At 31.8% G+C, this 13,183-nt stretch overlaps 1 protein-coding gene across 2 annotated transcripts; it reads left to right on the forward strand.

Annotated features, from left to right (window-relative positions):
- The first annotated feature begins 57 nt into the window (after window positions 1-57).
- On the forward strand, window positions 58-12,650 carry LOC132743252 (exocyst complex component 7-like). Of its 2 annotated transcripts, XM_060731790.1 has the most exons (16): window positions 58-210; window positions 723-888; window positions 1,313-1,397; window positions 1,953-2,061; window positions 2,338-2,455; window positions 3,127-3,292; window positions 3,978-4,050; window positions 4,247-4,305; window positions 5,531-5,563; window positions 6,762-6,814; window positions 7,330-7,436; window positions 7,833-7,937; window positions 8,268-8,387; window positions 9,150-9,209; window positions 10,892-10,993; window positions 12,503-12,650. In XM_060731790.1, exons 1-16 carry the CDS (start codon window positions 142-144, stop codon window positions 12,605-12,607), a joined length of 1,530 nt encoding a protein of 509 aa, XP_060587773.1. In that variant the 5' UTR covers window positions 58-141; the 3' UTR covers window positions 12,608-12,650. The 2 variants fall into 2 exon arrangements, with proteins under 2 accessions (XP_060587773.1, XP_060587779.1); XM_060731796.1 differs by lacking the exon at window positions 5,531-5,563.
- Window positions 12,651-13,183: the final 533 nt, after the last annotated feature.

The following is a 13,183-nucleotide window of genomic DNA, read 5'->3' on the forward strand; positions in this document are numbered from 1 at the left end:
TTGTTTAAAGTTCAATAAAATAAAAAATAAATCAAACTGCTATGCTATTATTTTCACAATAACTTTTACATCATATGAACGATTTACGATAAACAGGAAGTTGGGAAGATTTTTATTTTTTAAGTCAATTTTTTCGTCATTATGGCAGATTTGTCAAACATGGAAGACATTGCACTTCGTAAAACAGAAATAAATTCAAAGCTAGAAAAGGTTCACACTTTTAGCATTTATTCCAACTGTAATGAACACCGATTAACAGATGATTTATAATTAAACGATTCGCCCCCTTCATAAGTCGCCCCTCGACCAACTTTACAGACGATTCGTCCCAATATTTTTATTATTGCGATTAAATTGATTTTAGCAGAAGAGATACAAAAAATACTAAACCAAACTTTCCTGTGCTCAGTAAATGAAACCCAAATTAAATTATTAAAAAAGGCAATCATTAAGTACACTACATGATAAATCACATCATTAAAAATTATGGCTGTGCAGGATTTCCATGTATTGGACTGTTTCAAAAGGGCAGGTCTTTAGCAGGGGGTTGAAAATTTAATAATGTCACAGTCCATGCTATTCTCCTTTGGTTGGTATGGTGGTGGGTTCATTGATTTCTTTAACACATAATTATAGTTTATAATTATATGAGTTCAGTTAATTTTGTTTAACTTGATTACCATATGCATATAATAAAATGTTATTCATTTTATTTTGAATAGGAAATGAGTAACCTATCATTGTTGAGAGATGCTCTAAAGAAAAGCAACACCAACACAGAGAATATGCTGGGCATTCTCACAAGTTTTGAAGGACGTCTACGTAGACTTGAGCAAACTATTGTACCTGTTTACAATGAAACAGAAAACTTGAGGCGGAGACAAGAGAGTATCTTTTTTAATGAAAAAAGAAATCATTGATAATGTCAATGACAGATAAGTAAAATAACTTGACTAGTTGGGTTATCCTACTCACTCTTGCAACCACTTCTTTGTCACACTTGTTTACAGATTTATTTACTTCTTTGTAACTCATTTACAAATAAAAGCTTGAAATTTTGAAATTTCTTTTGGATTATACTTTCTGATAAATGTACTCATAAATCTATCATTTGTTTTACCTTCAAAGTCAATGTCACAGGGACCAACATGATTTTACTTTTTTTATAAGAATAGGACTAAGATAGCAGTAATTTCAGATTTGATTCAAGTGACCATCATTGGCCTTTCATAACATAAATATTTATGCATAAAATTGGTTTTATTAATTTGCATATATATTCATTATAATTATTCACTTAACTTGAATACAGATATAGATAAAACAATGACAACATTAGATCATGTCTTAGGATATTACCATATATCACAAGAAGCTGAGATGATGATCAAGGATGGGTAATACCTTTTCCTGTAGAATGTTTTATTAATTAATTAACCCAGCAATTCTGTAATGGACTTGTCCTGTCTTGATGCTGGAACTGTCCATTGCTACATTAAGGACTTTCAACATCGAAATACTATTTTAGTATTATTTAGTAACTACATAGTCAGACTGCACAGACAAAGGGCTGTTTTTTCCTTTGCACAAGTACCCAGAGAGATAGATCATAACAATTTTTCATTGTTAAGTATTTAGGTTGTGTTCAATCCTTGCCACCTTTACACATTGACTGGTAACATAATAATCACAGATGTACTATTTAATCACTAAATTTGGAAGAAATTGTCAATATTTGTTAAATTTGAATTTCATTTGTTAAGCATAAAATTTGACATTCATTGCTTAGTACTGGTTAGGTTTAAAAATTGATTTTGAAAGTGTGTATTTAAACTTCTATCTCCCTACACAGTAAAATAAATAATGTATAAATTAATATTTGTAAAACAGTTTGTAACATAAGAAAGAAGGACAATTGGATAATATTAATGATGATGATATATTGATTTCAGACCAGAGATGCATGGTTTAGACAGGTATCTTCAACAGATGGACAAGATACTAGAAGCTCTGAATTATTTCAAGAAACACAATCAAAATACTGTGGAATTGAGAGACGTGGTAAGCGATCTCTTCAACATATTATTTCAAACAGACTCTTACGTTAGACTGAAACAAAGACATCTTTGTGGACATCTTAGGAATTGGACTGACACAGTTTACAGTTTATTTGACATTTGTTAAAATGATCACTATTTAAATTACTACCTCCATCTTTGATGAATATCACTTAGAAACAATTACAAGTAAAATATGTTTTGTAGAAAAATTATTAAAATTTGATACTTTATATGTTTTAGAGATACAACTGTTTTATGCATAGCTTTTTAATTCTAGGCTGCTTTGTTTGAGCAAGGGAAGGACTGTTTACATGCAGAGTTTCAGACATTGTTAGCTCGACATGGTCGTCCAGTACCTCCAGTCTGTATTCTAGATCTTATTGGTAGTGATGAAGGTAATCAATAATATTAATACTTCAGTTATTACGATAATATTATATTCTTATGAAAGAATTGCATAATCTTGTATTTTATTTCATTTGAAAAGATATCTGACCTTTGAGTAAATTTGATTGAATGAAGTTAAATTAAATATGATTATACATCCATAAGTTCATGTGAAGATGTTCATAATTTACATTGACCAACTACTTTTCACCATAGAGACTTAATTTATAGTTTATTTATTGACCAATATTGTAGATATTTTTGTATGTTGATACATTGCATTGACCAATATTCAACATGGTTTGCTCAATATTTCTGCAATAAAGCTATATTTTTTTTACTTTCAAAGTGTTAGTAATGCTAATCATATGTAACAGATAAAGGAAAATAGTAATGCTAATCATATGTAACAGATAAAGGAAAATAACTTTTATTAAACAAATTTTCAGGCCACTGGCTCAATTTCAAAATAAGTTTTTTAAATGACGGTTTTAAACCTTAAATAATTAATTTTAGGCCATCATGGCCCTGTGGTCAAAGTTATTTCTTAATAACTGTATTTTCAGAGCTCGTTTCTGTATTCCCTATATTTCCTACTTACATTTTCCTGTTGCATGTATTTCATAGCTACAATGCAATATTTTTCCTCTGTATTTCATGTTTTCTTATCTATTTTCAGAACTACAAGGTGACACATCTGAAACACAAATGGAACATCTACCAGAGAAAGTTATAGAAGATCTAAGTGATATCAGTAAATGGTTGATTACCAATGGCAACACTACTGACTTCCTAAAGAACTACATTACAATGAGATCTAGTATGCTTATCAAGTCATTGAATGGGTAAGTCATTGTCTTGCATTTTAATTGTAATGAATAATGTACATCAGACATGTATAGAAACTTTTAAGTTGGCTTTAGGTTGGCCAAGTTATTTTATATTTCATTGATGTTGTTATTTGCCAAGTAAATTTACAAATCTGTGTCTTTACTAAAGATTTAACCCATATGGGGATAGTCTGATGGCATGGCCATTTTTCACTGGAAGGGGAAGGAGCCTTTCCCTTAAATTTGGAGAAAAATAAAAATGGTATAAAAATACAATAACAGGGTAATGGTTAAGTGGTGTTGTTTACTTTTGAACTATAAAAGTTCAGTACATCTTGACCTGATAGGTCAGTTGTTTAATCTAGGTGCCTGATTCATAGCCATTACCTGAAGTAGTACATTAATTTACTTTTTCTGATACTTAGATAACATCATTGATATACCCTTCTATTGTTGCTGGTTTTATCAATGCACTTGTCCTGTTTTGAATAATCAATATGGACCTTTTCTTTTGTGATGTAGTTGTTTTAGGAACACTGATATTAAAACAACCAATTTTGAGCATCCTAAAATAAGGAATCTGGTCAGACTTCATGGACAGACAGACAGACTGGCCTGGTGCTATACTGCTGTCACATGTGTTTGATATTGTAGGAGTTAAGAGGGTAAGAATCAAAAGTTATGTGTAACATATTTTCAGGTTGAAAGAACATTTAAAATCAGCCAGTGGTACAAGTGTGACTCTAACTGCCCCTCATTCATCACCTGCTCTGGTTAGTATATACATTATTCTATATTAAAAATATGAAAGAACAAATTGTGGTAATGTTCATTTCTAATAAAAAATGACAGAACTAATGTTAAATGCATAATGAAATCAAATGGTGTTTTATTGTTTGTTTGGTTTTGAATTGAACAATAAAGATATGCCAGGAAATAATACTTACATTGTTATTCTTTAATTTACAGGGTCAAAAATTCAATAGGAATAAAGATACTCCTGGAAGAAAAAGTATTAAAAAGTTTGCGTAGGTATCTTTTATTACATTACAGGAATCAAACTATTCATTACTAATTAAACTAACTAACTGAAGTTAATCCTTTGTTGATATCAAATGAGGATATCTATTGATTTAGAATTCATTAAATAAGTTCAGGTGAAGAACTTTGTTAAACATAAAGTCATTGAATTGCAGATAAACACATGAAGTCATGGTACTGCAGATAAACACATGAAGTTATTATACTGCAGATAAACACAGCAAGTCATTGTACTGCAGATAAACACATGAAGTCATGGTACTGCAGATAAACACATGAAGTCATGGTACTGCAAATAAACACATGAAGTTATTATACTGCAGATAAACACAGCAAGTCATTGTACTGCAGATAAACACATGAAGTCATGGTACTGCAGATAAACACATGAAGTCATGGTACTGCAAATAAACACATGAAGTCATGGTACTGCAAATAAACACATGAAGTTATTATACTGCAGATAAACACAGCAAGTCATTGTACTGCAGATTAACTCAATGTCTGTGTTCTGCAGATAGACACATGAAGTTATTGTATTGCAGATAAACACATGAAGTCATTGTACTGCAGATTAACTCAATGTCTGTGTTCTGCAGATAAACACATGAAGTTATTGTACTGCAGATAAACACATGAAGTCATTGTACTGCAGATTAACACAATGTCTGTGTCCTACAGATAAATGCATAAAATAAATGTACTGCAGATAAACAATTAAAGTCATTGTACTGCAGATAAACACATGAAGTCATTGTACTGCAGATAAACACAAATTCATTGTACTTCAAATTAACACACATTCATTGTACTGCAGATAAACACATAAAGTCATTGTACCACAATTAAACACATAAAGTCATTGTACTGCAGATAAACACATGGAGTCTTTTTTTTACTGCAGCTAAACATATAGTCATTGTACTGCAGGTAAAAACATGAAATCATTGTACTGCAGATATACACATAAAGTCATTGTACTGCAGATAAACACATGGAGTCTTTTTTTTACTGCAGGTAAACATATAGTCATTGTACTGCAGAGAAACACATGAAATCATTGTACTGCAGAAAAGCACGTAGTACAGATAAATTCCTAAAATCATTGAATGTATAATAAAAAGGGATGCTGATAAATGCTTACATTCATGGTACATTTGTACTTTGTATTGCAGATAAACATATTCTTGTTTTATGTGATTATTATTGTAGGAGAACTAACAGTAGGTCAAACAGTATACAAAGGTACGATATCTGTACTCTGAATACTCCCGAACCTTTTCCTGTTTTGTTACACAATGCCTGTAATTTTGGTTTTAGATTTGTTCCACCAGAAAAAATATATTCAGTATTTTACCGTACCCACACAACATTATCCTTGGTTATAGGGGAAGTCCTGCAGCATACTCAGATTGTAATTTGGAGTCTATACACCCTTCAATTTGTCATGTTTTGTTTTCCTGTATTCAAATTACTATCTAAAAATTTGTTTCAATTTTACTTGTTTAAACAAAATTATTTTATGTTAATTGATTTTTTTTATGCGCATCATTTTTATCTGTACATTTTTTCTATAATTAAATTAGTGGTTCTTCAAGTATTTTTCAATATACTACAATATACATGTATGTCAGAGGCAGAATTAGTAAAAATTAAATCAGTAATGCAAAACTGGTAACAATTGTTTTATGTAATATATAGAGGATATTTGTTTAGTTCAGTGTAAGATTGGAATATATTTCACCGAGTGAGCACCAAAAGGTATATTTCATGAGTGGCGCAGCCACGAGTGAAATATGAACTTTTGGTGTTCACGAGGTGAAATATATTTCGATCTTACATTAAACTAAACAAATTTTCTTTTTATTATATGCAAAGAAACGTTTAAAAAGACATTTTAACTTAGAAATAAAAGAAAAGGGCGCCAAATAATAATACAACATGACGTCATTTACGACGTCACGTCATTAAGTTGGTTTCCAATACTGTGAACGCTTGTAATTCACTGAAACAACCTAACGGGCTCAAATATTCATAACAGTGAAATTATCAAATTGGTAATTTCACTGTTTAAAACAGTGAAATTATCAATTTTTATTTCACTGATATATTTCTATAAACCACCGAAAAGCATGTAATAAATTTATGTAATTGTCTTGTCTTTTTAAAGAAGTATTTGAATGGGAGTAATTAAGTAAGAAAAATAGCGGCATTGTTTTTTATATAATACAATAATTATGCAAAAATAAAATCATTCATTGTTACAAATTATAACTGTGATGTATTCTTGAATGGATATGTGAAACTGATATGACATGGACTTTTTTAATAAATATTTACAGACCTAGTTTGGACAAGGTTAGAAAAAAACATTTGTAAAAAAAAAAACACTAGAAAATTCATACAAGCTCTTTTGTAGAATGTTTATTATTTTCATTTTCAGGCACTTCTCGAAGAAAGCCTCAACAGCCCTGCTGAAATCACCATTTGAAGCAGGTAATGTTTGATATCTTTATAATTTTAACCCATAAACTGCGAAATAAAAATAATAACTTCAATATTGAATTCAACTTTGAACTTTCCATTTGAATTTTAAGGGAGTAATACAAAAAATAAAATAATTGTTAAATACAAACTACAAAAATTAAGCATATAGCCTGATGTGCAGGTAGACCACCGATTGTGAAAGCTATTTAATATTGATTTTAGCTATTTAAAGGTACTCCACTGAGGTCCAAAAGCTTAGAAACATAAAATTTGAATTTCTTTATCAGGTCAATTGAAATCACTAGAGAAAAATTTGAACTAATATCAAGCATGAAAACTGCTAAGTTTTGGCAAGTCTTGAGATTTGGAAAAAAAGTTAAATGTTATTGAATGAACCGAGGTCTTGAATAGCTATGTAAACTGATCATTGATACAGACAGATTTAGTATATCAATGCTGATTATATGATATTGTAGCATGAAAAGGTTGATGTTTTGGTACAATGAATGTTGTCCATTATCTAGGTCATCGTAGGACGGGTTCAGCAGCTGAGATGATCAAGGAGGAACAGTGTGATGTAGATATAGATGTTTATATCACCGAGTTGACAGCTCTGCTTAAACTCATGCAGGTAAGTTACACAATATTTTACCTGGAAATTTTTAAAGACATGAGTGTTTGTAGAAATAGTGTTGCCAGAACTAATTTCATAATTTTAGGATTTTATATGTATTAGAACAATAAGGAGGTGTATGACAAAATGGTCACTATAAGAGTACCTTGATTTAGGACTTGTACTGGACTTTCATAGTGTTTGCTAGGCTGCCAATTGGTGCTTACTTGCCAAGTGCCATCCTGACCAAGCATATCAACCCTATGCAGAATATAAATCCTGAAACTTGGTCAACAATAACACAATTATAATGTATTACATGCAATTTCTAAGAAATTACCCCATTTTACATGATTATGAGGTTAGAATGGATTGATCATATTATCTTTATAAATTGTCATATGATTTTTACAGAGTGAATTACAACTTCTAGTACAAATAGTGCCGGAGAAATTTCAGAGATCAGTGTATGATAATATTGTACAACCTGGTCTAGACTCAGTTGTCAATGAAGGAGAGGTATTTATTCTAGTTTTTAGTCTCCTGTAATATCTGAATTGATGAAACATGAACATGTTATTTTTTTTATATTATACTTTTACCTTAAAAATTGGCATATTGTGACTCCTCCACCTCATTGTTATGTAGCTATCACGGTTCAAATCAAAGATATTATTGATAACATAATTAATGCACTTTTCAGTATCTGAAAATAGACATTTAAGTAATATGGCTTGGACACATGGATATAATATGAAAATAAGTATTTATATTTATCTAATTTATCAAGTTAAAGATTATGGCTGTTGATATACTGTATATATTGATGCTACAACATTTCTATTACAGACTTTAGCAGCTTATTCCAGAAAGAGTATTGGTCGACATGAGTTCAGTTCTGTTCTGTCTATATTCCCTGTAGTCAAACATCTCAGATCCATCAAACCTGAATTTGATCGAAATCTGGAGGTAAACCTATGTTATATAATGGAAAATATTTATGAATTTTTACTCCCTTAAATAAGTGCTGTGAACCTTCCCTGCATTGATTTTGGAAATATCCATTGTTAGGTTGTTAAGAGATTTAAACATCAAAATATACCAGAATAAGGGGTGTCTGTGGCCAAGTGGTTAAGGTCATTGACTTCAAACCACTTGCCCCTCACCGCTGTGGGTTTGAATCCCGACAGGGACTTTGGATTCGTTCATGTGAGGAAGCTATCCAGCTAGCTTACGGAATGCGGCGGTTCTACTCAGGTGCCTGAAATGATACACAGAAGGGCACCTGAGGTCTTCCTCCACCAGTAAAGCTGGAACGTCGCCATATGACCTATACTGTGTCGGTGTGACGTTAAACCCAAACAAACAAACACACATATATTAGAATAAAGTAGCCATCTTGATAGGTAGGTGCTTTGATGTTTGAAATATTACCTTAAATCTCAGATGAGCTATAAGATTCAAGTTTACCAAGTTCAAGAATTTTTTCCTGCTGTATGAATAGATACTTTTGTAATTGAAGAGATACATCCAGGATTAAAGTCATCTTAATTTTTAACAAGGAAAGTGTAAAATTATTAAAAAGATGCTCTCATTTCTCCTACATGACTGAAGCATGAGAAGATAATTATACATGTATGTATATGTAGTATATAAATGCAATGAAATATGATATGAAAACACTGTATATTTAGTATGTTCCTCTGATAATTGTATGTGATTATATTGTAGGGTTGTCAAGCACCAACAAGAGCGAAACTTGCCTCTCTGTTATCTACTTTAGGCAGTACAGTGAGTATTGTTTTCATTAAGGGGACCTCTATAGACGATTGGTCAAAGTAGTTGACTTGATATTGTTCATCTTTATGGAATTAAAGGAACTGAATTTTTTTCATGTGAGGAAGCTACCAAACTATTTTACGGAAGGTTGGTGGTTCTTCAAAGGTGCCTGATAATGCTGAAATTATGCATGGAACGGTATCTGAGGTATTTCTCTACAAGTATAGCTAAAAAGTTGCCATATGACCTTTACAGTGTTTGTGAGACTGAAAACATTTAAAAGTAATAGAAATATTGTTGTTTTTAAACCAATTAATGTCAAAGTTTATGTTTAGACTATAATATCCTTGTTATAAGGATCAGCGGTCAGATAATTTTTAGCTCGACTATACGAAGTATATGGAGAGCTGTCCTACTCGCCCCGGCGTCGGCGTCCGCGTCCGCGTCCAGATTTTAGATTAAAGTTTTGGTGCAGTAAAATATTTTTCACTATAACTTTGTCATTTCTTAAGGTATCAACTTCAAACTTCAAATATATGTTCCTTATCATCAACCACATCTTATGTGACAAGGTTCATAACTCTAGCACCAATATTTTCAGATTTATCTCCCCTTGAACTTAGAATTTTCCTTAAAAAATACTATTTTTTACTGATACTTCTTTATTTCTTAAGGGATCAACCTCATACTTCAAATATATGTACCTTATCATCATCCCCATCTTATGTGACAAGGTTCATAACTCTAGCACAAATATTTTCAGATTTATCTCCCCTTGAACTTAGAATTTTCCTCAAAAAATACTATTTCTTACTGTTTCTTCTTTATTTCTTAAGGGATCAATCTCATACTTCAAATATATTTACATTATCACCATCCCCATCTTATGTGACAAGGTTCATAAATCTAGCACCAATATTTTCAGATTTATCTCCCTTTGAACTTAGAATTTTCCATAAAAAATATTATTTTTTACTGTAACTTATTTATTTCTGAAGGGATCAACTTCATACTTCAATTATATTTACTATATCATCATCCACATCTTATGTGACAAGGTTCATAACTCTAGCACCAATATTGCAAGAATTATCTCCCCATGAACTTAGATTTATTTACTAGGAAAATGTTATTTTTTATTTTAACTTTTTTATTTTTAAAGGTATCTACCTCAAACTTCAAATACTTATTCCTTATCATCAATTACATTTTATGTGACAATGTTCATAACTCTTGAAGCAATATTTACAGATTTATCTCTCTTTGAACTTAGGATTTTCTTTAAGAAATATAATAACTTCTTTATTTTTTAAGGTATCTACTTCAAACTTCGAATATATATTTCTTATCATTACACAAATATTGTGTGGCAAGGTCCATAACTCTAGCATGACTATTTCTAGAATTATTCCCCTTGATCTTGGAATTTATGTTAACAAATGTTATTTTTTACTGTAACTTAATACATAATTATACATAATTGATTTTTCTTTCATAGTTTTGTCCTCCTTACTGCGTCCAGTATTTCATTAGTCGAGCTTCGCTGTCTCCTGTGACAGCTCTTGTTGTTCATGGCAACAAAAAAGACTGAACTAAATTTCTTTCTTCATTGTTAATGAATGAATCCTATTAGAAAAATTATTGTGCCTTTATTTACTTATATCTGGTTAACCAAGCTTTTCTTGATATTGTAGGGTGCGAAAGCATTGGAGGAGTTCATAGACAACATAAAGAATGATCCAGACAAGGCATCTAATATGCCCAGAGATGGCACTGTACATGAACTCACCAATCATGTAAGTTTATAAATAATGTGCCTAGAGCTGGCACTATACATGACTTTATCAGACATGTTACTCTTTGATTAACCTACTTAGAAATTAGTACAAATTTGAATATAACTGTTGGGAATTGCGCTCATATACAGTAGAACTTCTATGAGTCGAACTTCGATTAGTCGATTTTCTCGATGTGTCGAAGAAAAATTAAAGTCCCGACTTTTCCCCCTATATATTCCTTATAAAAACCTATTTATGAGTCGAGATTTTATGTGTCGAATTTTTCGATGTGTCGAGGTTTTTTCGTGGTCCGTGTTAAGTAAATCAAGTGCAATTTACCACAAATAAGTCGAAGTTGTTCGATTATTTTGACACCGTCTAGCTCGAGACATTTTCACACCTTATCTGGCTGCGAAGACGATTTCCAATCAGTTTGTGTGACAGGTGTTAATTACACAGCCGTGTGTTTAAACAGCCTTTGTTTGCGATATATGTGTGATAACATGCTTTAATCGTTACTATTTTAATTGCCGTAGTGGTATTTGAAAGTAAACAGTAAGAACTACTTTCATTTGATTACATCCTTGACCCGGTGTCGCGTGAGAATAACACGCGAAATATATACTAAAAGTTGGTTATGTTATCGCCCTTTCGTATTGTTACGCCTTTTGTAACTCTATTGTATACGTCAACGGGTTGTCCACATAATTAGCCGTGAAAAACGTTATTTAACAGCTATATTTATCATTGTAAAATGTGAATATCAGATTAATGATGGAAAAAACATGAAATAGGTTTCGTTATAGACTAGTCACGGGTCGAAATTTTGTCATGGAATTGAGAGCGATTCATGAGTCGAAGTCCCGATGTGTCGAAGTTTTTACGCAAGTCCCTTCAACTTCGACTTACCGAAGTTCTACTGTACTTGTGCCGTTAAATGGCGCCAACTTATGCATGATGTTAGAATACGTCACTTCCTATGTTTTGTTGTAAAAACGTTATATTAGTCTGAATAGTCGTATAAAGCAGACACAACGTGTTGTACATTATTATCCGTAGTATAATACCCTATCCTATAATAACAGTGCTATCAAGCTACGTTAGGGAATGTCTGTGGTTCTACTTAGGTGCCCACTTGTGCCTGAAATACTGAAGGGTGGCACCTGTGGTCTTCCATCACCAGTAAAGTTCAAAAAGTTGCCATATGACTTCTACTGTGTTCATCAAGATGACCGTTCAGTTTATGTTAAATATATGAGCCAAGTCATAACAATACCAACATAATGCGTTTGCGACCTGCATGGATCCAGACCAGCCTGCGCGTCCGTGCAGTCTGATCAGGATCCATGCTGTTCGCTATCAGTTTTGCTACTTGTTATAGGGTTGGTAAGTGAACAGCTTGGATTCTGATCAGACTGCGCGGACACACAGGCTGGGTTGGATCCATGCTGGTTGCAAATGTATTATGTTGGTTTTGTTGTGACACGGCTCATATTAAACTTGAAGTTTTATAATGTGTAATTACAGACAATGGTATTCATGGAACAGTTACAGGATTATGTTGAAACAGCAGGAGCTATGTTACTTATGCATGGTAAGTTTTATAATCTAAGAGTGTTCTTTATATTGTAGACTAGTAAACTCTGTGGAATATGGTTTTTTGTCGTCTTTATTTTGTTTTACCTTAAGAAAAACAAGGATGTGTAATATTGTTAACTACAGCAGGTGTAAAATGTTGTGCACCAGCTGTCCCATACTTTGTCACAGTGTTGTTTTATTTTCTGATATATCAGGATCATTGATTCTAACACTTAGAGTGTTCAAGATGGAATATTGCTTTGGGCTGAGAGATGTTGTACAATGATATATCGTTATGAACTGACTTGATTAAATTAAGACTACAATTTGCAACTTTCTTTTTTCTTTTCATTGCTGTAAAGGTATTTTCCCTTATCAGAATATTTAATTTAAAAATTTGAAATTTATAAGGTATGCAGGGCTTACTTTTAATTTGATTTCAAAATATTTCATGTCCAAATGACAAATTGAATAAAAGGCTGGCAGATACCATTTCATATTAGAATCAGTAGAATGTTTTAATTGCTGTGGTTTTATGAAGTAGAATTAATGTTTCTTTTGTATCATTTGCATGTTATGTATTTCATTTCATACAAATTTTGTTTTGTATTAAACTTTGCTTTTTTACAG

Source organism: Ruditapes philippinarum, unplaced genomic scaffold (assembly GCF_026571515.1).
Source record: "Ruditapes philippinarum isolate M1 unplaced genomic scaffold, ASM2657151v2 ctg1226_1_1_1_1, whole genome shotgun sequence".
In the NCBI taxonomy this organism is placed as follows: domain Eukaryota; kingdom Metazoa; phylum Mollusca; class Bivalvia; order Venerida; family Veneridae; genus Ruditapes; species Ruditapes philippinarum.

What these genes read in the sequence shown, in the direction of transcription:
- LOC132743252 (XM_060731790.1), top strand. Translation starts at nt 142, where the DNA reads ATGGCAGATTTGTCAAACATGGAAGACATTGCACTTCGTAAAACAGAA. An exon ending in TAAATTCAAAGCTAGAAAAG is followed by an intron (nt 211 to 722) that starts GTTCACACTTTT and finishes TATTTTGAATAG; the next exon opens with GAAATGAGTAACCTATCATT. An exon ending in AATTTGATCGAAATCTGGAG is followed by an intron (nt 8,388 to 9,149) that starts GTAAACCTATGT and finishes ATTATATTGTAG; the next exon opens with GGTTGTCAAGCACCAACAAG.